The sequence below is a fragment of the Stegostoma tigrinum genome, chromosome 17, assembly GCF_030684315.1.
Source record: "Stegostoma tigrinum isolate sSteTig4 chromosome 17, sSteTig4.hap1, whole genome shotgun sequence".
Lineage (NCBI taxonomy): Eukaryota > Metazoa > Chordata > Chondrichthyes > Orectolobiformes > Stegostomatidae > Stegostoma > Stegostoma tigrinum.
In genome coordinates this window covers 25,117,595-25,145,201 of record NC_081370.1, presented here as the reverse complement: position 1 = coordinate 25,145,201, position 27,607 = coordinate 25,117,595, and the positions used below count along the sequence as shown (strand labels likewise).

The 27,607-nt window shown below is 38.9% G+C and overlaps 1 protein-coding gene across 7 annotated transcripts in view; it reads left to right on the top strand.

Moving 5' to 3' along the window:
- ppp6r3 (protein phosphatase 6, regulatory subunit 3) overlaps positions 1–26,722 on the top strand; it is a 141,618-nt gene extending 114,896 nt beyond the window's left edge. For 4 of the 7 annotated variants that reach the window (XM_048545512.2, XM_048545515.2, XM_048545513.2 and 1 more), the window contains 5 exons: positions 6,405–6,600; positions 11,320–11,337; positions 11,625–11,723; positions 12,420–12,509; positions 24,061–26,722. In XM_048545512.2, the coding sequence (XP_048401469.1) occupies positions 6,405–6,600; positions 11,320–11,337; positions 11,625–11,723; positions 12,420–12,509; positions 24,061–24,112 (455 nt within the window). In that variant the 3' untranslated portion in view covers positions 24,113–26,722. The remainder of the gene's footprint in view (positions 1–6,404; positions 6,601–11,319; positions 11,338–11,624; positions 11,724–12,419; positions 12,510–24,060) is intronic. The other 3 variants (XM_048545517.2, XM_048545516.2, XM_048545514.2) reach the window with 1 other exon arrangement.
- The last annotated feature ends 885 nt before the right edge of the window (positions 26,723–27,607 follow it).

Sequence of the window (27,607 nt, the reverse complement as noted above, 5' to 3'; positions counted from 1 at the left end):
TGTGGTCCTGCTTGCTGATCAATTTATAGTTTTGGTACTGATGAGGATATTGACTCTTGAAGCATTGTGGACAGTGACAGATTTGTAGCACTGTGTTGTGGCTATGCTATACAGGAGGAAGAAGAAAGGGAACAGAGCAGTGATAGGGACTGTATTAATAAGCAGAACAGAGAGAGTTTCTGTGGCTATAGATGTGACTCCAAGGTGGAATGTTGCCTGTCCACTGCCAGGTTCAAGGATATCACAGAGTAGCTGTAGGACATTCTTCAGGTGTGGGTGAACAGCAAGAGATTGTGGTTAATGTTAATACTATTGACTTGGGTAGGAAAGTGGATGAGATCTTGAAAGTAGATTTTGGGTAGCTAGGAAGGACATGAATCACAGGAACTCTTAGGCAGTAGGCTCAGGATTGCTGCCATTCCTACCTAGTGACCGTAGAAGTAGAAGAAATGTGCAATTGAAATTTGTACACAGTCTTCACAAAGGAGAAGAATAAGGTCACCTTTCTAGTCAGAGGAGTGTGAAATGATACAAACAGTTAGCATAATGCAAGGGGGAATACCAGAAGGACTGGCATCTTTGAAGGCAGATAAGTCACCAGGACTAGATAGATTGTAAACAAGGTTGTTAAAAGAGCCAGGGAGAAAGTAATGGATGCGTCTAGGATTATTTTCAAATTCTCACTAAATTCAAGTAAGATACCAGAGGATTAGAGCACTGCGAATATTGTATCATTATTTACAAAGGGTGTGAGGATATACAGAATAATATAGGTTGATCAGTCTGACTTTTATGGACAAATTATCAGAATCAATTCTGAGATACAATAAACTCTCACTTGGAAAGACATGGATTAACCAGAGATGGCAAGGTTGGTTTTGTTAAGGGAAGATCATGTCTTATTGCATTTTATTAAGGGAGGTAACAAGGATGACCTGTGAGGGTACTGCAGTGGATGTTGTGCAGTTGGAATTTAGTAAGGCACTTAACAAGGTATCATCTGCACAGAGTGATCAAAAAAGTAAAAAAAAAACCATGTGATACAGGTCAGTGGCGATTTGAATCTAAAATTAATTGAGCAATAGGAAACAAGTTCAGAGTTGGTGAATTTTGTTTTGTGAGTGACGAGTGGTTTCCTGTAGCATTCTCCAGTGCTGTGTTGTGTTCCTTGCTGCTGAAGTCCGAACGTTAATATATGCAACATGAGGGAGACATAAAATTTGCAGGTGAGACACACATAGACTTGTATTTGATGGTAAAAGGGGGACCAGCTCTGGACTACAAAATGATCTCAGTGGTTTGGTTGAGTAGGTGAAAAAGTGGCAAATGGAATTCAGTCCAGAGAAGTGACATGTAATGCATATGGAGATGGCAAACTCAGGTAGGGAATACACTATATAAACAGGGGGGATATTGAGAAAGATAGATAAAAATGAGACACCTTGAACTCATGTTCACAGGTCATTAAAGATTTGAAGTTAGGTTTTATTGTTTTGTGCACTCAAGTACAGAGATAGAAGAGTGCAACGAAAAATGTATGAAGTTGCCGATTCTGGCGCCATCTTAGGTATGAAGGTACCTAGGTACAAAATCTTAGGTGCAAGGTAGAAAATGAAAGAAGTAAAGGTGTAAGTTCAAAATTACATTCTTTCTTGAGTACTTAGCTATGCCTGCCTTGCAATTCCCTCAAGGGCTCAATTTTCCTCCACTTTGGGCTCTTCTACTGCAATGGGCTCCGTCTCCCTGTGCTGGCTCAGTCTTCCCGGCAGATGCCGGGAGATCTCGGGCTGCCTGCTCACGCCGCCACCGCGGGCTGCCAGTTCTTACCATTGCTGCAGATGCTGGAGGACCTCTCTCGCCGTCATGTGGGCTCATTCTCCTCTGCGCTGCACAAACCCAGTCTACACAGAACGTAAGTAGATTAAAGTAAGGGGTGAAAGAAAAAAAAACAAGCAGATGGATGAGCTCCGGGCAGGAACCAGCATGCTGTGCTGCTACTCTGCTGTCATCTAGAATGGCAGAACAGGTAGAAAATGTGACAGAGCAGGTGAAATGCTTTCTTTCATTGAACAAGGTAGTGAATACAAAAGCAGGGATATGATGTTGGAAATTTATAAAATGCTAGTTAGGCCACAACTGGAATTTTGCATACTGTTCTGCAATTGCTCTAAATTGCAGCAATAAGAAATATTGCAAAGGCAAGAGTTAGCTTCCTTTTCCTTAGGAAAACATCTGATGACTTAATTGAGATATATAAAACTGAGAGGCCTGAATAGAGTGCAGAGAAAAGACCTGTTTCCCTTAGCCGAGAGGTCAATTATCAGGCACATATATAAAATGATTAGCAGAAGAATCGAAGAGGTCAGGAAAAATTTCTCCCCTGGAGGTAGTGAGTGTCTGTCAAGCTTTGCTCAGTTTGATGATGGAGGCAGAAACCTCCCCACTTTTTTGAAAGATACTTAAATGCTATAAGCTGCAAGGCGATGAACCAAATGCTAGAAGCTAGGGCTAGAATGGGGCGTTAATTGGTTTTGACTTTACCATCATAGATATGGTGCACTGAGTGGTTACTCTGTGCCTTAACTTTTTTATGTGGTTGCATGCTAGCTCTTTCAGAAACCCACTTTGTAAAATGTATGTTGCTTAAAAGAGAATGATTATGCACAACATCCTATGTCAAACCTTCCTGGGATTGACCATTGAAATAAGATTTCCTTTGGAATATTGGATAAACACACCCCTAGCACAACTGTTTCATCAGCCAAGGTATTTTCAACTGTCCATTTTATATTTTTGGCTTCCAGGCTGGTTGAAAACATTTATTCTGTTAAACATTTCTCATCAAAAATATGACAAAAACTGCCATATTCTAATAGCCGTCCAGAAGGTTGACGTCTGAAACATGAAGCAAACCTGTTTTACCAATGTCATTTGGGATACTCAAGACTGGAAGCCTGTATTCATTTTTCTGAATTTCATTCTTTTAATTTTTTTTGTCCAGACTTCCTTGATGATCACACGCTTCATCATAATACAACTTCTCCCATTGCCTGAGATGTGGTGACCCTCATGCTAGATTTATCACCAGTTCTCTTACTATCTAAAGAGAGAGCAGCCTCTGATCCCGGGACTATTTCACCAAAACATCCTTACTTAGCATCTTGTCAAGTCTGAGTGCACAATCAGTTTAACTATTCAAATGTATTAACTCGTCAGTTTTTACCCTCACTGTAAAATGATCTTTCTTTGAGGTTCTGCCCGAATTTATTGGGATGCAGTTAACATTTTCCAAGTAAAACTGTTGATCTAAATTCATTCCTGACATGTTCTGCTGAATGTCTAACCTTATATGTTTAAAGGCCACTGAAGCCTAACTTTAAATCTTGAATTCTCTCTTTATTTTATGTATTACACTTTGTTCAAATTCCATAGAATCTCCTCACAGAAAATCATTGATGTGCATCATAAAGATACGTGCTAATTTTTCTCTGTAATATCATTGCTCGGTTTGCTTAAAGCTAAATGTAGCCTAATTTCAGCAAGACAGACTTAACTGGGAAGTATGATACTCTTGCTGCATCACTGAAACCATTAACATTTGTTTAATTTCTATTGTTTCTGTATCACCCAGTTTTACCAATCCATACATCTTAGTAACTGTCCCTCGTCTTGTACATTTGGAGAATTGTGTATTTGTTGATAAATTTGTCAGTTGCTTTTTCTGTTCTGGTAGAATTCTAGTAGAATTCTCCATTTCCTGTACTCTCAAACATGTTACTTTCATCCCCAATTTAGGTGTTGTCTTTGAGGTCAAACAACCTTGTCCTGTTACTGCATCACTTTGGCCACATTCACCTTTATAATTGCCATAATCTGGTTCTCAGCATGGTTGAACATTTTGGCACGTAAAGTCCACTTCCAATTTTCTTAAAGTTTCTTCTCTACACATTCTGTACTGTATTAGAACTTACCTTGATTTGCTTTTTCTGCACTCTCTCGTTTTACCTTCCTTAGACCTGAATATTTTTATATGTCCAGGGATCTCTGGGCTTGTTGCTCCTGCCTGTACTGTAAAGGGGATATGTTGGGCCTGCACTGTCCCTATTTCTTTATTAGCACCCCCCAGTGTTTTTCTGTAGACTTTCCCACAGGTTGCCTTAGTTTTAAAAGTACTGTTTTCCCCCAATCCAATACCCTTTTTTCGCAGACCATCTTTTTCCTTTTAGATAACAAGCTTAAATTGTATTGCGTTGTGGTTGCTGTCACTAATGTGGTCCCCCATAGTCACCTTGATCACCTGTACAACTTTGTTCCCTAGATTTTAGCTGCAGCACCCCTTGTTGCACCTTCAACAGGGTGACATCAAAAGGCCTGAATGTATTCAAGAAATCTGCCCCCTTTAAACCTTATACACTGACTATCCCAATTAATGTTTGGGAAGTTCAAGTTCCTAATTTAATGTTGTTGTCATTGTAATCAAAAATACATTCACTCCAATGTGACTGTCTGCTTTTTTTAATTACAAACAGACGAATAGAATTTAGTACAGGACGCCGTTTGAACCATCATGTCTCTCCCAGCTCCCAAAAGACCCACCCAGCTGGTGCCATTCCTCAGCCCTATTTCCATAGCCCACTAAATTCATTACTTTCAAATATATCCAGTTGCCTTTGAAACCTCATATGAGATCGCCTGCACCACTCTCCTAGGCAATGCATTCCAAATGTTAACTATTCTGCACAAATAAATTTCTCCTTATCTCACTATTAGCTCTATTGCTGACATCTTGAAATTGTGACTCCTAGTTATTGACCTGTCAACTAGTGAAGACCAGATATCCTCCTTTACCCTGTCAAAGTTGTTCATGATTTTGAATACCTCAACAAGGTCACCACTTAATCTTCTCTGCTCCAAACAGAATAAGCCCAGTTTCTCTAATGTCTACTCATTTGAAGACCTTTCCAAAATATCGTCCCTCTTTAGTGTAGTTATTGACTCCTAATTAATATTGCAACACCACCCCTTATTTTACAGCCTTCCTGTCTTGCCTGTAGATCCTGTAACCCGGAATGTTGAGTTGCCATGTCTGTGATTGCAACAATATTTCAATTCCATGGGTCACTCACACGCTTAATTCATCTATTTTACCTATACTATTTCCAGCATTAACATAGAGGCCATTCATCCTTCCCTTCTTTGAATCACAACATGGCTGTACTCTGTCCAACCGCGTTCCTGTACCTTAATATTCTGCATCTTTATTGCACTAATGCTCCTTGCTCCTCTGACTACTAGACTTGTTTAAACTCCTCAACAGCACTAGCAGACCTAACTGAAAGGATGTTGATTACATTTTGTTTCAAGTGCAGACTGTCCCACTTGCCCAGAAGTGGAACCAGTAAATCCAGGAAATGTAAGATGTCCCCTCCTGCAGCAACGTCTGAGCCATGCATCTGCCATGTTCTCCTTTTCCTACGTGTATTAGCACATGACACCGGGAGTAATCCAGGGGTTATGATCTTGGAGGTCCTGAATTTTAATCTGTTGCCTAGTTCTGTGAATTCTTGATGCAAGTTGCCATCGTTCATTCTACCTATATCGTGTACAATGACCTCTGACTTATCACCGATCCCCTTCTTGTGCCCTACATAGTCATGAATCTATTATGTGGTACTTGATTTAAGGTCTGTTTAGAAAGCCGAGTACATTACATCTACATTATTGTTATCTGCCTTCATTTAGAAATTATCTTGACCACCTAAATAAAAACTGAAAGAACTGCGGATGCTGGAAATCAGAAACAAAAACAGAAATTGCTGATTAAACTCAGCAGAACTGAGGAAAGGTCACTGGTCCTGAAACATTAACTCTGATTTTTTTCCACAGATGCTGCCAGACCTGCTGAACTTTTTCAGCAATTTCTGTTTTTGTATCTTAACTACCTGCTCTGTCTCTGGCATAAGTCCCTTTCTAATTTTTTAGTATTAAGTAATGTACTAGCGCCCTCTGCAGTCTCTTCCTTGACTACTTTTTATGCGCAGATATAATCCTTCCAGACTAGGAATTTTATCTTTAAATTTGATTAATCATGCTTTTTTTAGTCTTCAGTTGAAAATTTTGATTATTTGGAGGAAGACAATCTAAAACTCAGTACAAATGTTAATATTTGCATTATAGTTCTGTTTTGGTTTTCAGTAAATCTACACTTCAGCATGTTCTTCAAGTAAAAGGTTGGCTAATCTGAAAGCATAGATACTACTTAGAAAAACAAATAAAGTGAGACATGCCAGCATTTTGCATTGTCTAAGGTAGTAGTCAGTTACATTTTTTAAACACGATTTCTACTTCACGTGCCTGGTTGTTCAATTCTACAGATCTTAACTGATTCTATCTTCAAACTGCAGATTTTGTTGCAACTTCACAGCTTGCCTGCAAGGAGCAAACAGTAGTGTCAACCACATTAAATGTAGAATCCACCTTGTTTGGAGAAGATGAAGAGGTGGCTACAGACCAAGTAACAGAGACCGTTACAAATGGCTCTATGAAAGAAACAGTCAGCCTTACAGTGGATGCCAAAACTGAAACTGCTGTGTTTAAAAGGTTGGTTGAGTGTATCCACATCTGTCAGAATATTAATTATTTCAATCTTTCACCGCTATTTTTTAAAGAAAATGTGACTGAATCCCATTCCCGACATTATGGTTTGGGTATTTTGTGACTTAGTTGGATTCTCACAGTGATGGTTCAGTGATCATAATATTTGGGCTCAAAGCTACTGGCATGACATAATGCCAATTCATTCTTTCCTAGATTTGTTTTGATTTGATTTTGTCTGAAATGAGGGAGGGGTTAGATTACGTGAAGAGAGTTTTGAAGATTTAAAGATTCTAATCTTTCAGAAACATTTGCCAAAATAGAATACTTTAATGCATTTTGTCTTTCAGTCCTTTAAACACAAGGTTTGTTTATATTTCATTTTCTTGATGTCCTCATTCCTTCAGCTATTGCAGTTTACAATTAAATAGATTTTTAACTTACATTTTCAGCTGTACAGCATAGGAATGTGCCAAACATGACGTTTCTTAACATAATTACTTCTACCTGCCCTTGGTCCATTTCCCTGCAAACTTGCATGTTCGTGTGCTTATCTAAAAGTCCCTTAAATGCCCCTTCTACCTCCACTGCCTCCCCTGACAGCATGCTCCAGGTTCTGACCGTGCTCTGTATTCAAAAAAAACACTTGCTCCTAACATGTCCTTTCAACTCTTCTTTCCCAGCATCAGCAGAACCCCCCCACCGCCCACACACACACACACACACACCTTAAATGCACACCCACTAGGTTTTGGACATTTCAACTCTGGGGAGGAAGATTCTGACCATCAATCCTATCAATGCTTCTCATAATTTTTATCAAGTGTCCCCTTAGCCTCCACTGCTGTAATGAAAACAGGCTGAATTTTTCTAGCCTCCCCTTATAACTCACACCCTCTAATCCAGGCAGCATCCTGGTAAACCTCTTCTGCACCCTCTCCAAAGCCTCCACATCCTTCTTGTAATATGGTGACCAGAATTGAACACCTTACTCTAAGGTGTGGCCTAACCAAAGTTTTATAAAGCTGCAACATGACATCTGACTCTTGTACTGTGTTCCTCAACCAATGAAGGCAAGCATGTCATATGCCTTCTTTACCACTATCTCCTTGTGTGGCCACTTGCAAGGATCTATGGATTTGAACCCCAAGATCTCTCTGTAAATCAGTGCTGTTCAGGGACCTGCTATTAACTTATACTGTCAATAACTTGGATTTCTGTGACAAAAATGTAGGGTTTCAATTTTTGTTTTGCTCTGGAGGGACTGGTGAGCAAATTTCAGAAAGATGAGGTTTGGCATAACAGTAAACATGAACTTTTGAAAAATCTGAAGTAATTGATCATTTAAGAAATAATTGATGAGATGTCTAACAGGAGATCTGAGTTTTTTTCACAATCTTGGGTAAGCAGAGCTATGAAAGATAGACTCGATCCTAAGTACAGATCGCAAGCAAAGAGTTGGAGATGGGCACAAAGCTATGCAGTTGGGATAACACTGATCTTGTGTTTACTTCTGTTGGCACATACTCTAAACTGCCCTTGGGGGGTTTCAGAGTGGACATCAGAAGATTGTTGTCTTTCAACCTAAAAGTTCTCCTCTCCCAATCTGCTTTGTAGATGGGTTTCTCAGGGAGCGGATGAGGGGAATGGATGGGTGTGTATCTGAATCTCTCCATCCCCCGCACACACTCTCACTCAATCACTGCCTTCCAAGCACACATTATATTTTATGTCCACTGAAATACTCCTGCTTTCTCACTTGCTCTTTTCACGCATACTCAAGCTTTCACTACCTCCCACACTCTCTCATTCCATCCCTTTCACTGATACATCCTCACCTCTCCCTCCATGTTGGTCTGTCCCACCCTGTGCGCCTCTGTCTGTGTCTCTCTCTGTCTCCTTTGCTTATGTTCTGTCTCACTCATGCACTCTTTCACGCAAGTACGTGCATATGCATTCTACGTAGTGATGATCCTGGCTGACGTTATTACTGGACATACCAGATCCCAGATTGAAATCTAATGCCATAGATCATATTTTCTTTCAATGAAGCAGTGTTTCACTGAAAAGCAATGCGATGCTGCAAATACAGGTTTAATAAAAATTGACAGGATAGTATGCAAAGAATATATTACAATAAACCCAACTGTTTATATAAAATAACTTCTAAGATTTCAAAACACACTGTAAAAGTTTAATTGTATTAATCCCCAAAACACACCTTTACAGTAGTCACCAGAGAATTTACTTCTCTTTCGTATCCATAGGGCTTAATTTAACTTAAATTCAGATTTAATTGCAGGTCTGTTAACTTCTTTTGGAGCCTTCACCCAACTGTATTTAGATTTTTTTCAGCTTCAGCTAACCCCTCAAGAGTTTTATCTAGACTCTCCTGGCCTGAAAATTTTAAACTTGTCTCTGTTCACTGAAGTAGCCTTTTCCTTAAACTGACCGAAAAACTGCCCCCCCTTTTTTTTCAGGAACAACTGCTTTATACATCCATCTTCAGTTAGGACTTCTGCAAACTGTGCCAAACTGCTTTTTCAAAGCTAGGGGTATTTCTCATTAACACTCCCAAAAGTCCAAAATCTTCTATTTGAAAGCATAATGCACTACACGGATTACTTTAAAATTAAAAAAAAGAACAGTGGTCCCTGAAGATCTGAAACAAAACCAGAAGCAAAAACAGCTGAAATCTGAAAAAGGTCACTGGACTCAACATTAACTCTGCTTTCTCATCACAGATGCTGCCAGACCTGCTGAGTTTCTCTACCAATTTGATTTTGTTGCAGACTTCACTTTGTTTGCTCATATGCACTTCCCCTGTAAGCAAATTCTCTTTGCTTTCTATAATACTGAGCTTTAAAAGGAATCACTCTGGCAACAGAAATTCTTGCATATTGAGTATAAATCACTTTACAGCTACATGCCACTGGTACACAGTCCAGAAATAATTACATTGAAATATGTATCAATCTCACACCTCATATCATGGAATCAAATTATATAGACCCATCACAAGACTAAAGGTCCATTTTTCCAGTATGGAGTATTTTTGCTGACGTATTGTCAGTTTCTTGGAAAATCTCTATCTTGTCATCTTGCAGCAAAATCACTCAAATTGATGTCACTGGTATCAACAACCAGTTTGAATGACCTCAAATTGATTTATAATTCTATGATACTTTAGTAGTCTGATGGAAGATGAACTAATGTAAACACTTCTGTTTTCCAGTCTGATTGTTGGAGGGTCAATGTTTAAACTATCAGTTTGATTCCCCAATTTACAATTTTTCATTTCTATTTCACTCCTTATTTCTTCCATTGATGTAAGTACACTTTTCTTTTGGGTATTGTTCATGTCATAATCTCTCTTCAACAGTGTGTTATCATGGCACTTTTCTGTCTGATTCTTTTTCCTGTCTCAAGTACCCACTGCATAATTTACATTGGGTTCCATTTTTGATGTGATAAGTTCCAAAGGCAGGTAACAACACTGACACATTACCTTGGGCAACAAAATTAGGAACTTTGACAATAACTGCTATAGCTTTCAATGTTTGCTGCCCATTCTTTAAATGCTTTTAGGTCAACCTAAAGGCATTGTAAATTGTTTCCTTACGTTGACACACAGTTTGGAGTATAGTTTTGGAGCTATATAGTTTTTGGAACTTGTTCAATTCCAAATCCATTTGCTGCGTATCTGTTATAGAAGATGGGCCTAGCATTATCATCCTCATTCACTTTGCTGCATCCTTTTGAGTTAATTTTTAAAAAATTTGTAATTGCTAACTACATTTTCCAAGTCATCTCTCTGATCATAGAATTAGACAGGAAGAAAACGTTCTGGAATCTAGCCACAACACAGTCTGGAAACAATCCTGGATATTCCTGTTGTAACTTCAGTTTCTCTTAGTTCCATTGGTTGTTCCACCATCCTTAATGAAACCAATATTCTTGAACTGGCCAGGTCAGTTCCTTCTATATGAATTTGTTTCATTATGCTTCCACTGCAGCCTCTCCATTTACAAAATCACTGGATTTGAAGTTGTTTTTTTGGAAAAGTCCTATTTGGTATTGTTTATATTGTATATAGCTGATTTTACATTTTCATGTTATTGACCTGATTAATTTATAAAAGAAATTTCTATATGCTTACATTTGAAATTTTCTCCTGCGTGTATGATTTCTGAAGCTAATGCTTTTGAAGCAAACATTGATAGCTCTGAATCATTGCTCTGTTGTAGAAGAAAGTGTCCTCATCCCACATGACAGCATACTTCGGCAGCTTTTAAAAATTGCTGGCGTTTGAGTGAATTAAATTAAAGGAATTTAAAATATATGTTTCATACAGGTTTCACAAAACAGACTGAAGTTGGATTTTTCTATGATGTTGTATAATGTTTGAATATCTGCCACTTATTCATCTTTCTGTATTTATGATCCAGCTGTAGTTTAGAATTTTAATTTGTGAAATAAAATGGTAGCAAAATGATTACTTATGAAGCTTTTTGCTATTGTTTACTCGAACTTAATAGTGTTTTGAAACATTGAGGTATTGATTTCTTACACTATTACAGAAGAATGCCAGACCATTTAATGGAGCTATATTCAATAGAAATTGATTGTGAAACTTGCCAAAATTATTAACTACAACATACTGGTTTAGTTGAGTGTTTCACAATTTAAGCTTCCTTTCTCTTTCTTTCGTGCTTGTGGCTTCAGAGTGTTGAAATCCTATTGGTATGTATTACAATATGTGTGTATAAATAAACAGCGTTATGTGATCTTTAGATTTCTGTTCATATTTTGGCATGATTTTGAGATAATGTCCAGACTATTACATTAAAGTTTAAAGAGCCTGCAAGCTGATCCTCATAAATTCATGCTTTTCATTCATTTGCATGTGAAGATTTTCATATACTGCATGATTGGAAAGTGAATTCCATAACACACCTGTGAAAGGACATATATTATTGTTTGAAAAACTTTTTGTAGATGGTTGACCAAGTTACTTTTTGTCTGTTTAGTGAGGAAGTTACGTTGTCTACCTCTGAAGATCTTTCTTCAAAATATGTATTATCAGAAAACTTGGAAATTCCAAAACTGACTTCACCATCGCAGTCTGGGTATGTGCATTTCACATAATGATGATTCTAACCGTGCCTGGTAATCTTTAAGATTTAACTTGTAGTGTCCTGGTTTGATTATACAACTTGCAGTATTTATAAATGGTAAGTACATGGAGGTTTGGATCTCAGATTGTTTGCTACATCATCTTTGTTACTACTGTAAAGTCAGTTTTAGTTTTAAAGCTGTTATTTGAAGTCGTATTTCATACATTAAATGAGATTTAATTAGTTCACATTGCAGGAATTGTGAGAATTTCACTCCCGGCTAAAGAAATTCCTCTTCGCTGACATGGGGACAACAGTGTCAGTACTGATGGCTGTGCACAAGTTGTTGTGTTTTAAATGCAAACAGAACTTCATTGGGTCGCATGGGTGGTGTTGTTCAAATCCAGAGGTTTTCTTAACTAACCAGTCACAGTAGATACAACTGCAGCTGCAAAGACTGAACAATAGATTTGCTTTAGATAGAAGTCACACTGTACTGACTACTGTATATTGAATTGTGCCATTTTCCTTATTGTTCCACACATTTGTCATTGGAATGAGTTGATTGTTTTAATCCTAGCTCTTGTACATACTCGGTGCTAAAATCAGATAACATTCAGCTCGGGTAAATTATTAGAATATGTCAATTGGTAACTAAACAGAGGTATGAAGTGTAATCTAACTTTAACACAAACTGTTTGTCAATAGCTTGAAGCCTTCTGAAGGGAATATGAAATCTCGAGCAAAAGGCACCTTGAATGGGCCCGTTGATGATGTGACATCAATGGAAGAAGTCAAGTAAGTCTTAGTTGCAGTCTATGCATTATATCGTGCAGTATCTAACTTCAGCACTTTATTTTCCCAGTAGTTTCGTACCATCTTTTGTATCAAAAAATGCAGTGGCACATTTTGTATAAATGATACAGATGTGTACATGGCTGCTGAGGCTTTATTTAATCTCCGGTGACTATTTTTAATACTTGGATAATGCATTGTGAAACAACAATTATATTCACTTAATATTGAAATATCTCCGCTGACTATTTTTAATACTTGGATAATGCATTGTGAAACAACAATTATATTCACTTAATATTGAAACCTAAACCATTTGGAACGTGATATTGCAGCCTTTCAGAAAATTGTTAAGGTCCCTGTGGAGACCAATAACTTTTGAATTCCGAGATAAAGGAATTGCATGATGAGATTTGAATGTTTTAGAACGTAGAACATAGAACAGTACAGCACAGAACAGGCCCTTCAGCCCACGATGTTGTGCCAACATTTGATCCTCATGTATGCACCCTCAAATTTCTGTGACCAAATGCATGTCCAGCAGTCTCTCAAATGACCCCAATGACCTTGCTTCCACAACTGCTGCTGGCAACGCATTCCATGCTCTCACAACTCTCTGTGTAAAGAACCCGCCTCTGACATCCCCTCTATACTTTCCACCAACCAGCTTAAAACTATGACCCCTCATGTTAGCCATTTCCGCCCTGGGAAATAGTCTCTGGCTATCAACTCTATCTATGCCTCTCATTATCTTGTATACCTCAATTAGGTCCCCTCTCCTCCTCCTTTTCTCCAATGAAAAGAGACCAAGATCAGTCAACCTCTCTTCATAAGATAAGCCCTCCAGTCCAGGCAGCAAACTAACATCAGCATTATCCTGAGTTATTGTTTCACTGCACCACTTTGTACTTTTTAAAAATAGAAGTGAGACATTTGCAATTCTGCCATCATCCAACACCGTTCCTGTACCTAAGGAAGATTGGAAGGTCATGGCCAGTGCTTCCAGTTTCCCTGCTATATTTCTCTTTGGACACTTGGATGCGTCTCATTTAAGCTTTGTAATACAGTCGGTTATGCTAAGAATGCGATTGTTGCATACGTGCACAACATCACGTTGTGGAACATCGCACTGTGGAAATAATGGGGCCTATGGGAGATGCAGGGTTGGGGCAGACCATCAAAAAATATCACTTAAAATTTTTCAAAAATCACTCAAAAGCATAACACAAAGGATAGCACAGTTTGAATAATGTTTAATTCGTGTCTAATAATGAAATAAAAGTAATTTTAACACTCTACCTTGACAAAATGTCAAGATAACTTGATGGGGGAGGTTTTGAGACTCCTGTATTGTTAATGCAGGGGCTTGAGAGTAGTTGTCGTCGTCGTCGTCGTCATCACCTTCAGGTGCAGTTGTGGTTGGAGGGTTTGGGCGAAAAATAGTTAATCCAGGTGTGGATGACTCTGGTTCATTGTTCTGACTGTTTCTTGGTGGTTGGTTTAAAAAAGACATCTAGTTTTTGCTGCTTTGCCCTTTTTCTGCTTTCATGAAGAAGCTGTTCATAGGATGCCAAATAAGATCTTGTTCCATGAACTGCCACCCAGCTGCGTTCTGCATTCATTGTCCTCAAAGACCTGCAGCTGCTTCTCTGTTTCCCTCAGGCTAGAAGACAAAACAGAGGTGGAAAGCTCTTACGGTGCTACATCCTGGACTACTATTACTTCGTTTCCAGCTTCCTCTTCCTCCTCAGCGACAGGTTGTTGTAGATCAGCTGTAGAGATATCTTCACACTGGGACTTGAGCAGGTGTTCAACATCCTCACTCTCCACTTGTTCAAATCCAACTTGCTTTGCAAGATCGCCACACTCTCCTTTGATTCTTGGGAGCTCCTCTGATGGATCAAAGCCTTTAAAATCTTGAAAAACATCTGGGAGAAGCTTCCACAAAGCTGCATGCAAGCAGTCCTTACTGACATCACCCCAGGCCTCCATCATGATGTCAACTGCTTCTTGATGTTACAGCTCTTCCAAAATTGAAGAACACTACCTTTATCCCTCTCAGTGGCTGCAATCAAATTCTTAAATATGTGCCTTACATTATTAATTTAAAAGCTGCTATTGTACCCTGGCCCATGGGTTGAATGAGTGTGGTTGTATCTGGTAGTAGAAATTGCATTTTGATGTTTTTTTAGAAAGCTCACTGATGGTGGGAGTTTGGCTTGACGCATTATCCAGGATGAGGAGAATCTTGAAATCCAAACTCTCTTTTTCCTGCAATACTTTCTAAAAACATCTTCCAAAACATCAACAGTAAGATCAGAAAAAAATTTGCCCCATCACCCAACCTGTTTTGCTTGACTTATAGTAGATACCTAGAGTAGCATTAAGGTAACCTTTCAAGGCTTGTGGGTTCGCAGCATGGTACACCACCATAGGCTTAAGCTTTAAGTCTCCATTGCCATTGGCACCCAGCAGCACATTCATATGATCCTTTCCCATCTTAAAGCCTGGAGCATGCGTTTCATTCATAGAAGTGTAGGTTCTTGATGGCATTCACTTCCAGTAAACTTATCTCATCCGTACTGACAATTTGATCTAAGTTGTAGCCACCGATGGAATCACGTTATAGCAAACGCAAGTTCAAGTTTTAGAAATAGCATTCCCTTATTTGTCAGTCATGTTATAGCCAGTTTGTGTTGTCAGAACACGCATTATAGCAGAACCGACTGTATATCAACTTTTAAATTCAGGCAGTCTATCTGATGTTTCGTTTAATAATATTTTAGCTTTTCAAGTGTCTCAGCTAACTCTTGTTTCACTGACTTGGATGGCAGCTTCTTCCTCAGAAAAGATGGATGGAAACTGCCATATGTAGCCTGATTCTCAGTTGTGTCATTGAGCTGACATTTGACATAGTTACCAAATTTGTTCTTTACCTTAAAATTACAACCATAAATGAAATTTAGGTTAGATTGGCTATGGCAAAAGGCTTGATCATTAACGTTAAGTAATAGCAAGTTTTGAGAAGATTTGTAGCTCAGGTTGAGGTTCTGGATGTGAGTTTGCTCGCTGAGCTGGAAGGTTAGTTTTCAGACGTTTCGTCACCATTCTAGGTAACATCATCAGTGAGCCTCCGACGAAGCGCTGGTGTTATGTCCCGCTTTCTATTTATCTGGTTAGGTTTCCTTGGGTTGGTGATGTCAGTTCCTGCGTTGGTGATGTCATTTCCTGTTCTTTTTCTCAGGGGATGGTAGATTGGCTCCAAATCAATGTGTTTGTTGATGGAGTTCTGGTTGGAATGCCATGCTTCTTGGAATTCTCGTGCGTGTCTCTGTTTGGCTTGTCCTAGGATGGATGTGTTGTCCCAATCAAAGTGGTGTCCTTCCTCATCTGTATGTAAGGATACGAGTGATAGTGGGTCATGTCGTTTTGTGGCTAGTTGATGTTCATGTATTCTGGTGGCTAGCTTTCTGCCAGTTTGTCCAATGTGGAGTTTGTCACAGTTCTTGCAAGGTATTTTGTAGATGACGTTTGTTTTGTTTGTTGTCTGTACAGGGTCTTTTAAGTTCATTAACTGCTGTTTTAGTGTGTTGGTGGGTTTGTGGGCTACCCTGATGCCAAGAGGTCCGAGTAGTCTGGCAGCCATTTCGGAAATGTCTTTGATGTAGGGGAGAGTGGTTATGGTTTCTGAGCCGGCTTTGTCTGTTTGTTTGGGTTTATTGCTGAGAAATCGGCGGACTGTGTTCATAGGTTACCCATTCTTTTTGAATACGCTGTATAGGTGATTTTCCTCTGCCCTGCGTAGTTCCTCTGAGCTGCAGTGTGTGGTGGCTCGTTGGAATAATGTTCTAATGCAGCTTCGTTTGTGGGTGTTGGGATGGTTGCTCCTGTAGTTCAGTATTTGGTCCGTATGTGTTGTTTTCCTGTAGACGCTGGTTTGAAGTTCCCCGTTGACTGTTTGCTCTACTGTGACATCTAGGAATGGCCGTTTGTTGTTGTTTTTCTCCTCTTTTGTGAATGTTATGCCAGTAAGGGCATTATTGATGGTCTTGAAGGTTTCCTCTAATTTGTTTTGTTTAGTGATGACAAAGGTGTCATCCACATAGCGGACCCAAAGTTTGGGTTGGATGATTGGCAGATTATCTAAGATTAGCCAAGGAACTACACCAAAGACTAAAACACCTAGTAGAAGACTCCCGCCACTCCATTCGCTCCACCCAAGAATTCCTGAACACCAGAGACACCAAGATAGAAGAGGATGAAATAATGGTCTCCTTTGACGTAACAGCCCTGTTCACATCCATCAACATCAACCTGGCCAAAGAAACACTGACTACACTATTAGAAGAACCGAAGACACATACACCAGACACCACCAACCTCATCAGCAAGGACAACATCATCAAGCTAGTGGACCTATGCCTCACCACCCACTTCACTTTCAATAACAAAACCTACAGACAAACCAACGATACACCCATGGGATCTCTGATATCAGGGTTCTTAGCAGAGGCAGTAATGCAGAGACTCGAACAAACAGCTCTGCCAATCATCCAACCTAAACTTTGGGTCCGCTATGTGGATGACACCTTTGTCATCACTAAACAAAACAAATTAGAGGATACCTTCAAGACCATCAATAATACCCTTACTGGCATAACATTCACAAAAGAGGAAGAAAACAACAACAAACTGCCATTCCTAGATGTCACAGTAGAGCGAACAGCCAACGGGGAACTTCAAACCAGCGTCTACAGGAAAACAACACGTACGGACCAAATACTGAACTACAGGAGCAACCATCCCAACACCCACAAACGAAGCTGCATTAGAACGTTATTCCAACGAGCCACCACACACTGCAGCACAGAGGAACTACGCAAAGCAGAGGAAAATCACCTATACAGCGTATTCAAAAAGAATGGGTACCCTATGAACGCAGTCCGCCGATTTCTCAGCAACAAACCCAAACAAACAGACAAAACGGGCTCAGAAACCATAACCACTCTCCCCTACATCAAAGACATTTCCAAAATGACTGCCAGACTACTCGGACCCCTTGGCATCAGGGTAGCCCACAAACCCGCCAACACACTAAAACAGCAGCTAATGAACTTAAAAGATCCTATACACACAACAAACAAAACAAACGTCATCTACAAAATACCTTGCAAGAACTGTGACAAACACTACATTGGACAAACTGGCAGAAAGCTAGCCACCAGAATACATGAACATCAACTAGCCACAAAACAACATGACCAACTATCACTCGTATCCTTACATACAGATGAGGAAGGACACCACTTTGATTGGGACAACACATCCATCCTAGGACAAGCCAAACAGAGACACGCACGAGAATTCCTAGAAGCATGGCATTCCAACCGGAACTCCATCAACAAACACATTGATTTGGAGCCAATCTACCATCCCCTGAGAAAAAGAACAGGAAATGACATCACCAACCCAAGGAAACCTAACCAGATAAATAGAAAGCGGGACATAACACCAGCGCTTCGTCAGAGGCTCACTGATGGTGTTACCTAGAATGGTGACGAAACGTCTGAAAACTAACCTTCCAGCTCAGCGAGAAAACTCACATCCAGAACTTTAAGTAATGTCTGGAAATTCAAAAACATCAGTATGAAAGTGAAATAATGTCGAATACAGTCACTAATGTAGAGTGTAGCAGTCTGTAGATCCAAGGGCTGGACTCTGAAAAGAAAAGTATGAGACGAATAGACAAATTCTGAAATGCGGGTATGACATTCAGAATTGGCCGGTTTGGTAGGGAGACATATGAGTAAGTGACATCAGAGTCAAAGTTAAGAATAGGAAGTTATTCAAGTACAGGCATTTAAATGAAAATCTGATATTCTTGACATGGGCACAATTGAAGAAGTGGAGGGTAAAAACGAGGAAGAAGAAAGATCAGGTGGGCAGATAACATTTGAATTGTGGACGGATGGATACTTGAAGAAAGCCAGAGAAGAAGCAGAATGATGCTGACAAATTCACTTTGGTTCTGGTGGCAGCAAATGAAAGAGCTTGCAGTTTTGGTCCCCATATCTAAGGAATGAAGTATTTGTCTTGGAGATAAACTCTCTATATCTTATCCAGGGTTGCTGAATCTTGCCATTCTTGTGTTTCATTCTCATGGGAACATGTTGGCCCTGAACGCTGATCAACTTAAAAGATTCCTACGCATCAGTTGTGGATTGATACTGGGGATGAGGATCTGCTTAAAATGGGCCTACAATCTTTGGAGCTCAGAAGAATATGTGATACTTTTCTTGTTACACAAGATTCTGAAGTGATTTGACAAGGTAGACAATGCAAGGTTATCTCCCCAGGCCAGAGAATCTAGAACATGGGGTATTACTTCGGGATAAGGGGAAAGACAAACTACAGTTTACAAACTGAGTTCTATCCTCTTTTTGCTCTGCTAATGTCTCATTCCTAAGGGACAATCTGCATGACTATACTTGTGGCTAAATACTTAACAATATTTCCTTTACTATCTGTGCCATAGCCTTTTTGCTTACAAGTAGGTCTTGATTTTCTTAAACTCCTATGGTAGATATTCTGGAAAAAAAAGTTTTCCAGTTCAAATTTTAAATATACATGTAGTGCATAGCTTAGTTTGGAATTGACTCCTCTCCAGCCCCACCTTTCCCCCAAACTTTCTCGATGTGGAAACAAAAAATGCAAGAGTGTTCAAATAAGACTGTACATTCTTGGTTCATTTTTTAATGGTTAGGTTATATCGGTGTGGACCGACTGGTTAAAAATGAAGAAAGATTACGTTGAATAAGGCAGATTTATGGGCAGAATCATATGGGAACCTGATTGATGTGTGCCACAGTCAGAAAAGTAGCAGACTCACATGCAAAGGTCTTATCTCTGTGTTGGGAACAACTCATGAGCTACATCATTTACCTAAAACATCAAGGCGAAACTCCCACCACGCAGTGGCAAGACACCTATTAAGTGTGATTGTTGCTTGTTCCCGATCATATTCACTGTCGACCTCGCTTCATTAATATGCAGCTTTCTATCATATCACCTGCCATGAGCAAACTGGAAGGCAAAATAAAAACCCCAATGTGAAAGGTGGGGGAGTTACATTACTCATTAAAGAAAACGTCAATCTGCAGTAAAAGAGGACATCATGGATGGCTGATCCAGTGAGGCCATGTGTGTACAATTCATGAATAAGAAAGGTGTAGTCACTCTAATGGGATTGCACTGTGAGTTTCCCAATAGATGCAGAAGATAGATGTACAGGTGTGTAGGCAGGTCATGGAAAAATGCAAAAACAACAGATTTATTTTAACTTCTCCAATATTGACAGTGTCTTCAGTGGGCCACATTTGTTAGATGCATCCAGGAGGGTTTCTTGAAACAATAAAGGGGGCCCATACTTATCTTGTATTGGGAATGAGTCTGGCCAGGGGATGAAGTTTCAGTGGGGAACATTTTAGAAACAGTCATGATAATTCTGTAAGTTTAAAGATAGTTATGGATAAGGATAAGACTTTACCTAAATTGAGAGAAGGCAGGAACTGGAAAAGTTAGATTGAGGGCACCTGTTTGAGGGTAAATCCACAACTGATGCGTAGGAATCTTTTAAGTTGATCAGCGTTCAGGGCCAACATGTTCCCATGAGAACGAAACACAAGAATGGCAAGATTCAGCAACCCTGGATGATAAGATATAGAGAGTTTATTCAAAAAGAAAAAAGAAGTATATCTAAGGTTTAGGAAACCAAGATCGGACAAGGCCCTTGAAGAATATAAAGGAAGCAAGGTAGAGCCTAAACAAAGAATTGGGAAGTCTGAAAGGGACCATGTAATGCCCTTGGCAAGTAGGATTAACAAGAATGTGAAGGCATTTTAATACATATATTTGGAACAAAAGGCTAGGTAGGGAAAGGGTAGGTGCACTCAAGACAAAAGAAGGAATTTTGCAGTCAGAGGAAGTGGGTGAGGTCCTTACTGAGTACTTCACTTCGGCATTCACCAAGGAGAAGCGCATGGATGATGGCAAGACTGTGGATGGGTTTGTTGATATTTTAGAGCATGCCTGTGTTGAGGAGAAGGTGGTGGTGTTGGGTGTCTTAAAAACATTAAAGTAGATAAATCCCCAGGGCTTGGTGGAATCTATCCCAGGATACTGAGGGAAGCAAGGGAGAAGATTGCTGAGGCTTTGTTCGAGATCTTTGAAACTTTTGGAATTAGGCGATGTCCCAGAAAACTGGAGAATAGTCACTGTTATTCCTTTGTTTCAAAAGGCAACAATATCCAAGAAATTATAGGCTGGTCTGACTATTATTGGAGAAGATTTTTTTGGGACATTTGGAAAAGAATGGACTTATTAGGTATAGTCAGCTTGGCTTTGTGCAGAGAGGCCTTATCTCGCAAATTTGGTTGAGGTTTTTGATCAAGTAACGAAGATGATTGATGAGGGTACGGCATTGTAAGTTGTCTACATGGATCCACGGTGAGTTGATAATTTGGATACAATATTGGCTTGGTCATACAAGTCAAAGGTGGTTGTGGATGGGTGGTTTTATGACTGGAGGACTGTGACTAGTGGTGTTTGGCAAGGATCCCTGCTAGGATTCTTGTTGTTTGTAATATGTATATTGAATTGGATGAGAATGTTTGTTGTCTGATTAGTAAGTTTGCAGCTGACAGAAAAGTTGGTGAAGTTGTGGATAGTGAGGAAGGTTCTTAAAGGATACAGCTGGAGATAGATTAATTGGAAAGCTGGATGGAGATATGGCAGATGGTGTGTAATCCAGACAAGTGTGCGGTAATACATTTTAGGAGGTTGAATGCAAGAGGGAAGTACGATAAATGGCAGGACCCTCAGGAGCATTGATATACAGTGGGATCTTGGGGTGCAAATCCATAGCTACCTGAATGTGGCGGCATGTGAATAAGGTGGTAAAGGCAGTGAACAGCATGCTTGCCTTCATTGATGGGGCAGTGAGTATAAAAGTTGGTAAATTATCTTGCAGCCGTTTAAAACACTAGTTAGGCTGCATTTGGAGTATTCTATGCAATTCTGCACCACACTACAGAAAGAATGTGGAGGATTTGGAGAGGGTGTAAAAGAGGTTTGCCAGGATATTGTCTGGATTGGAGTGTATTAGCTGTAAGGAGAAGTTGGACAAATTTGGATTGTTTTCACCAGAGCATTGGAGGCTGAGGGGTAACTTGATACAAATATATAAAATTGAGGGGCATGGATAGGGTAGATAGAGTTTTTTCCCTAGGACGGAAATATCAAGTGTTAGTGGACATACATTGAAGGGGATGGGGTGAGGACGTGGGGGGAACGTTTAAAGGAGATGTGCAAAGCAGGTATTTTGCACAGAGGGTGGTAGGTACCTAGAATGTGCCACCAGGGGAGGTGATAGAAGCAATGTTTAAGACATTTTGGACAAACGCATGAACAGACAGGGAATGAAGTGAAATGTACCATGTGTAGGCTGTTGGGATTAAGTTATAATGACTGTAGGGCCTGTTCTTGTACTAAATCACAGTGTACCTGATCACCTCAATCGTTGCTTGCTGTGAAGGATCTTGGGTAATGGAGAGTTCATGGGGTGCAATGATCATTCCCAACCCAGAACCCGCAGACCCGAGTTCAAGTCTCACCTGTTCCAGAAGTCTGTAATAATATGTCGAAACAAGTTGAATAGAAAATATATTTAAAATGAGCTAGCGTTCTAGCAGAGCAAGACCCTCCTGCTTTGGCAATATTGGGCTTAAGGCATTTCACCTGCAGAAGTCAGTGTGTGGCAACGCACCTACCCTGCCAAGAAAAAGAGGAAGTATTACTGAGGTGCGAAGGTCAAAAGGAGAGAAATAACTTTTCAGGTTGCATGACACACCTGAAGGTAACTTGCACATTCAGGAACTATGTCAATGAAAGGACCACCCCAAAGCTCAAAGGTGTACCACAGTGGCTACCTCTACATAAACTATCGGAGTAGATACACAACAAATAAAGGTAAAAACTGGAAAAGTCAAAAAGAAAGAGAGCACCCCAACCCCACCCCATTGGACATGCGCGCGTACACGATCTGTAGTCTAAGGAAAGGTGGAAACTGGAGTTTGTGCTACGCAATAATTTTACAATAACTCTGAAAGTGTTTTGCTGCTTAATTCAACATATGGATAATAGTCTGTTAAACAGCGAGTAAAGAATTAAAGCATAATTTATTTTCTTAACTTTTTCTAATGGATTATGCTTCTCTTTTTGAAAACATGTATTAGAAGGTTTGGTGATTGTTACCATCACTTCATTAAGTATCAGATTTTACAGCACAAAAACAATCCATTCTGCTCAAGAGGGTTGTGTCTGTGTTTATGACCATACTAGCCTCTTCCCACCTTTACTATCCCACCTCTTTACATATACTTATCAAGTTTACTCTCAAATAGACCTGTGCTAATCTTCTCAGAAGGACCATGGACAACTAAGTACATAAGATCGTAAGTCTATCAGATCTGCTCCAACATATACAGTAAGATCATGGAGATGAAGCCCAAAATCAGCCACTTTCCTGCCTGCTGTCCATATCCTGTGATTCCCTGAAAGGCGAAAAATCTATCTTGAATGTTCCTAATGTTGGGACTTCCACAACACTCTGGGACAGAAAATCCCAATAAATTGCAATTCTGAATGAAGCAATTTTGTCATCTCAGCCCTAAGTGATCAGTCCATTCTACTGAATTGTGCCACCTTGTTCAAGGTTTCCTTGCTGAGGGACAAATGGTCTCAGGGTCTGTCTTATACATGAGGCAGGGGAAGAGATTAGAGTGGTTCCAGGTACATGTGTGACTAGAATAGGCAGTTTGCTTGGGAACAGGATTGTGTGGGGAAAATAAGCATCAGTATAAACCAGTTCAGCCACATGACCTGTTTCTGTCACATAGTGTATGTAGATCAGAGGCCCCAAATAGTACATTTTGGTCCCTCCTAATAGTATAACTGATATTGAGATCAAACCAGAACTGATCAAATGTGTTCAGGGTAAGTGGATTCAGTTTAATGTTCAGATAATAAAGTGTGAAGCTGGATGAACACAGCAGGCCAAGCAGCATCTCAGGAGCACAAAAGCTTTTGTGCTCCTGAGATGCTGCTTGGCCTGCTTTGTTCATCCAGCTTCACACTTTACTATCTTGGATTCTCCAGCATCTGCAGTTCCCATTATCTCAGTTTAATGCTCATCCTTCTGTAAAACAAACTCCAAAGCCTGTGGTTGAAAAGCTCATAGTACATGGGCAATTTAATAATCTGTTGCATTATTTTAAAGCTGTATAATTCTTGATTTTCTGTTGGTTTTCATTGTCCTAGTACACCTTGTTTTTAACAAATGCACCATGTTTGGGGAAAGTTGTCTTCAACTACATGATAAATGTCTCAGATTTCTGACTACATGAAGCTTTATTCTTCTCCTGTAGCTTTAAAAGTATTTATAACTAATGAACAATACCTTCACAACATTTCCTCAGAGAAAATATTTTTTCTTTAGGACAAATCAACAAGTTCTGTCACCTGAAGCTTCGGTTAATGGCCCTGCATGATTAATTCTGTCTGCTGTTGTCTACTCCGGCCTAACCAGCTACTATCCAGGGGTATCAGTGGGGTTCACTGGAGGCACTGGGCTTCGGCCTGTCAAAGCCAGTCACTGCTGCACTAAATTCAAATGGGATCCGGACCAGCAATATTATCAGATTTTTTAAGATGGATGTGCAAAGAAATGTTTGAATGAAATGTATAAAAGAGGGTATTACATGTTGGCAGATACAAAGAACTCTTGCGTGCATTTGTATCAAATACATGTTCTTATAAATGGGATGATTAGTCCATTAAATATCTTGCCACTCACGATAATTAGTATTGTTGCCATAGTTAAATGGTTATAAGTGTAGAATATTTTATAAAAATGTGTATACTTAAATCTGACACATATAATTAAAGTACACCAATTGGAACACATAGTGTGACCAAAGTGTTTAGAAATTTTCATACTTCTTTTCATTTTGTAAAAAATTTTAATTTTGTGTTTCTTCCAAGTGGGCAGAGTACATTGTAGAAGTGAAATGCAAATGTAAAAGTGTTATTTTGATTGAGTTACCTATATTAAACTAATTGCTAGAGAAAATTCTAATTGTAAATGTTCACTAGTGGATCTTTGCTTCAGGTTTTATTTGTAAACATTTCTTGAATTCTAGAACATTAGTATTGAAAACTCTTTGATATGGAGTTTAAACATGTTTGTTACTGAAGACTAGTTGGTCATTTAGTATATCACTGAACAGCCAAAAGCATGTTTGCCCCTCTCTGTGTTTTACATTTTCGGACCAGCATTTGTTAAAATCAAAGGTAAAAAAACACATGATTAGCCTTGAATTGCATGTGGCTTCTGTGTTTTTCTTTTGCTAAAGGTTTTCATTGCCTGAATGATTGAAACTATTTTAACTTTTAAATTTCATTTGAACCGACGAATTGATTTGTTTTTAATATAACCCCTTTATTTCAGTTGGTAGGGCAATAGAAATTAATCAGGGTGAACTAATAACTGAGCACTTAATGTAACATTAGTTTGCTAAAAGTGGCTGTATTGGAATGAATCTCTAAAGAGTGGCAAAGAGCTGTAATTTGATTGAATATGATAATAACTAAAGTTAACTCCAACTTTTAAATTCAGGGATTTGAAGTGTAATGTATGACAGGTTGACTCTTATTCATTGGGACCTTACTGTACTGTTAACAGAAGTGGCAGCTTGTATTGGGTTAAGCTAAGACAATTTTGAAGTCGTTTGATAAAGTGCCTATGGTACTGGTTTAAATCAGAAGAGAGATTATGATGATGCATGATAAATTTGTGGAAGAAATCTTTCACATTAGAAAATAGTATCTGTTCCAGGAAAGTTAAATGAGATGTCCATTCATCTATTTGTGTAGCTTATTCTTTGCAACATCTACAGTAACTGTATATTGTTGGACCCTCTAAGCACCTTAACACATTCTAAGTCAATGGAGTAGTTTATGTCAACTTCATCACTGGTTTTAAAAAGACAGTTTGAGTTTATAGTTCTACATGTCTGTATTTGAGGAACAAAAAAAAAATTGCCAAACGAAGCAATGCAATTTTGTGATCTAACTAACTGCTTTGGGACAATTAACTTCAGCTGCCAAGTCTTCATTCACCACTTAAACTTCTGAAATAGCTATCATAGATACTTGAAGATTGGGATGTTGAGACATCTTTATCAGTAACAATCAGTTAAAATTGATAGGATTGTAGGTTTCTTTTTATTTTAAGTATTTTGAAAAAATTGGAGGAGGAGGGGAGGAAATGTTTCCAACCCATTTGAGAATAGTGATGGTGCTGGGCTGCTAAATAGAAAAAACACCGGTTCTGTCTTGACAATCTTCACTTGCAATGTTTGTGTGTTTAGTTGCATGTAAACATGGCAACTATCTTTTTTAATACTGCGTTAGAATGGACATTAACCACTCACGCAAGCAAATACAAAGTGTAAAAAGTCTTGGATTCTTACTGTCAGATTATTCTGGTTGTATGATACATTTTGCATTTGTCTTATTTCATATGTACATCCAATATACAATGTAAATATACCTTGTTAAAATTAATATGCCATTAGTTAAAATTTGCAATAAAGTAAATTGCTTAAGTTGTACAAAAGTGAATTGTTTAAGTTGTATGATCATGGCAGCCCAATAATTATTAGACGGATGTTCAGTGATGCAAGTAATTTCCAAAAACTTCCATAATGCCTGGATGTACCAAAAGAAACCCTCCCTTAATTGTAGGAACAAAATATTGCAGATCTGAACATCTGAAATCAGAACCGTAATTGCTGGAGATACCCAGCAGATTCTGGAAGCCTTTGTGGAAAGAGAAACACTGTTAATGTTTTGAGTTGAATATAACTATTTCAGAATTATGAAATACCCACAATAGACTTGTCGGCACCATACTTGAGAGCTTGTTATTTGAAATTTATTCACAAATGTTTGCAAGCCTGTTTTATTTCATAAGTAAATTCAGATTAATCATGGATAAAACAAACAAAAATGACCTTCAATAAGGTGACACCTTTTATAAGATGTATAATGGTTTGATTTAAATGTTGGGTTGGCAAAATAAAAAAAACTTGTATGAAGCATACAGCTTACTTTGTACTACTTAAAAATTGAATGGATTTGATTGTTCAGAGGGATCTGGAGAGTTTTGATTTGCATACACAAGCTGAAACTTGTTAGGAATACTCCACACAGTTGCCTTTATAAATTTCTGTATTCAGAGTGAGGTATTAAATGCTTGTGGATGTTAGTTAACTAGTTGCTTAAGTGGTGAGATAAAGTGTTTAATTTAGTGTGACACTAAAAATAGATAAAATGTGATTTAAAATCGTACATATTTGATCTTAATAGTGATAAATTAGTTTTAAACAAGAGGGTAGCCTCATGATATTTTTGCTGGACTGTTAATGTGGACACCCTGATTTGAATTCTGCCATGGCAGATGGTGGAATTTGAACTCAATAAACATCTGGAATTAAGAGACTAATGATGACCGTGAATCCATTGGTGATCAGAAAAACCCAACTTGTTCGTTAATGTGAAGGGAAGGGAAGGAAACTGCCGTCTTTATCTGGTCTGGAGTACAGGTTACTCCTGATCCACAGCACTATCATTGAATGAATAAAAGAAAAAAAAAGTCAGATATAAAATGGATAGGGTCTCGAGTTTAGCTTCTTTGCACATTTGGTCTCGGAAGTAGTAGATTTAAAGTTCATTTGATAACTTACTTGCGAGATGCAGCATCTGAGCCAGCTGCAGTTCATTTTTGAAAAAGGCCAGAGATATCTGCCTTTACTATCTCCTGAATACTTGAATTTCAGCAGTTTGCAACTGATAATGTTCCATAACATTTGGACGTTAAGGGGTTCTTAATGTACTCACTTTTTTTATTGTTTATTCGTGGGGTCTTGGTGTTGTCAGCCAGTATTTGTTGCCCATTACTACTTGTCATTGGAAAGGTGGTG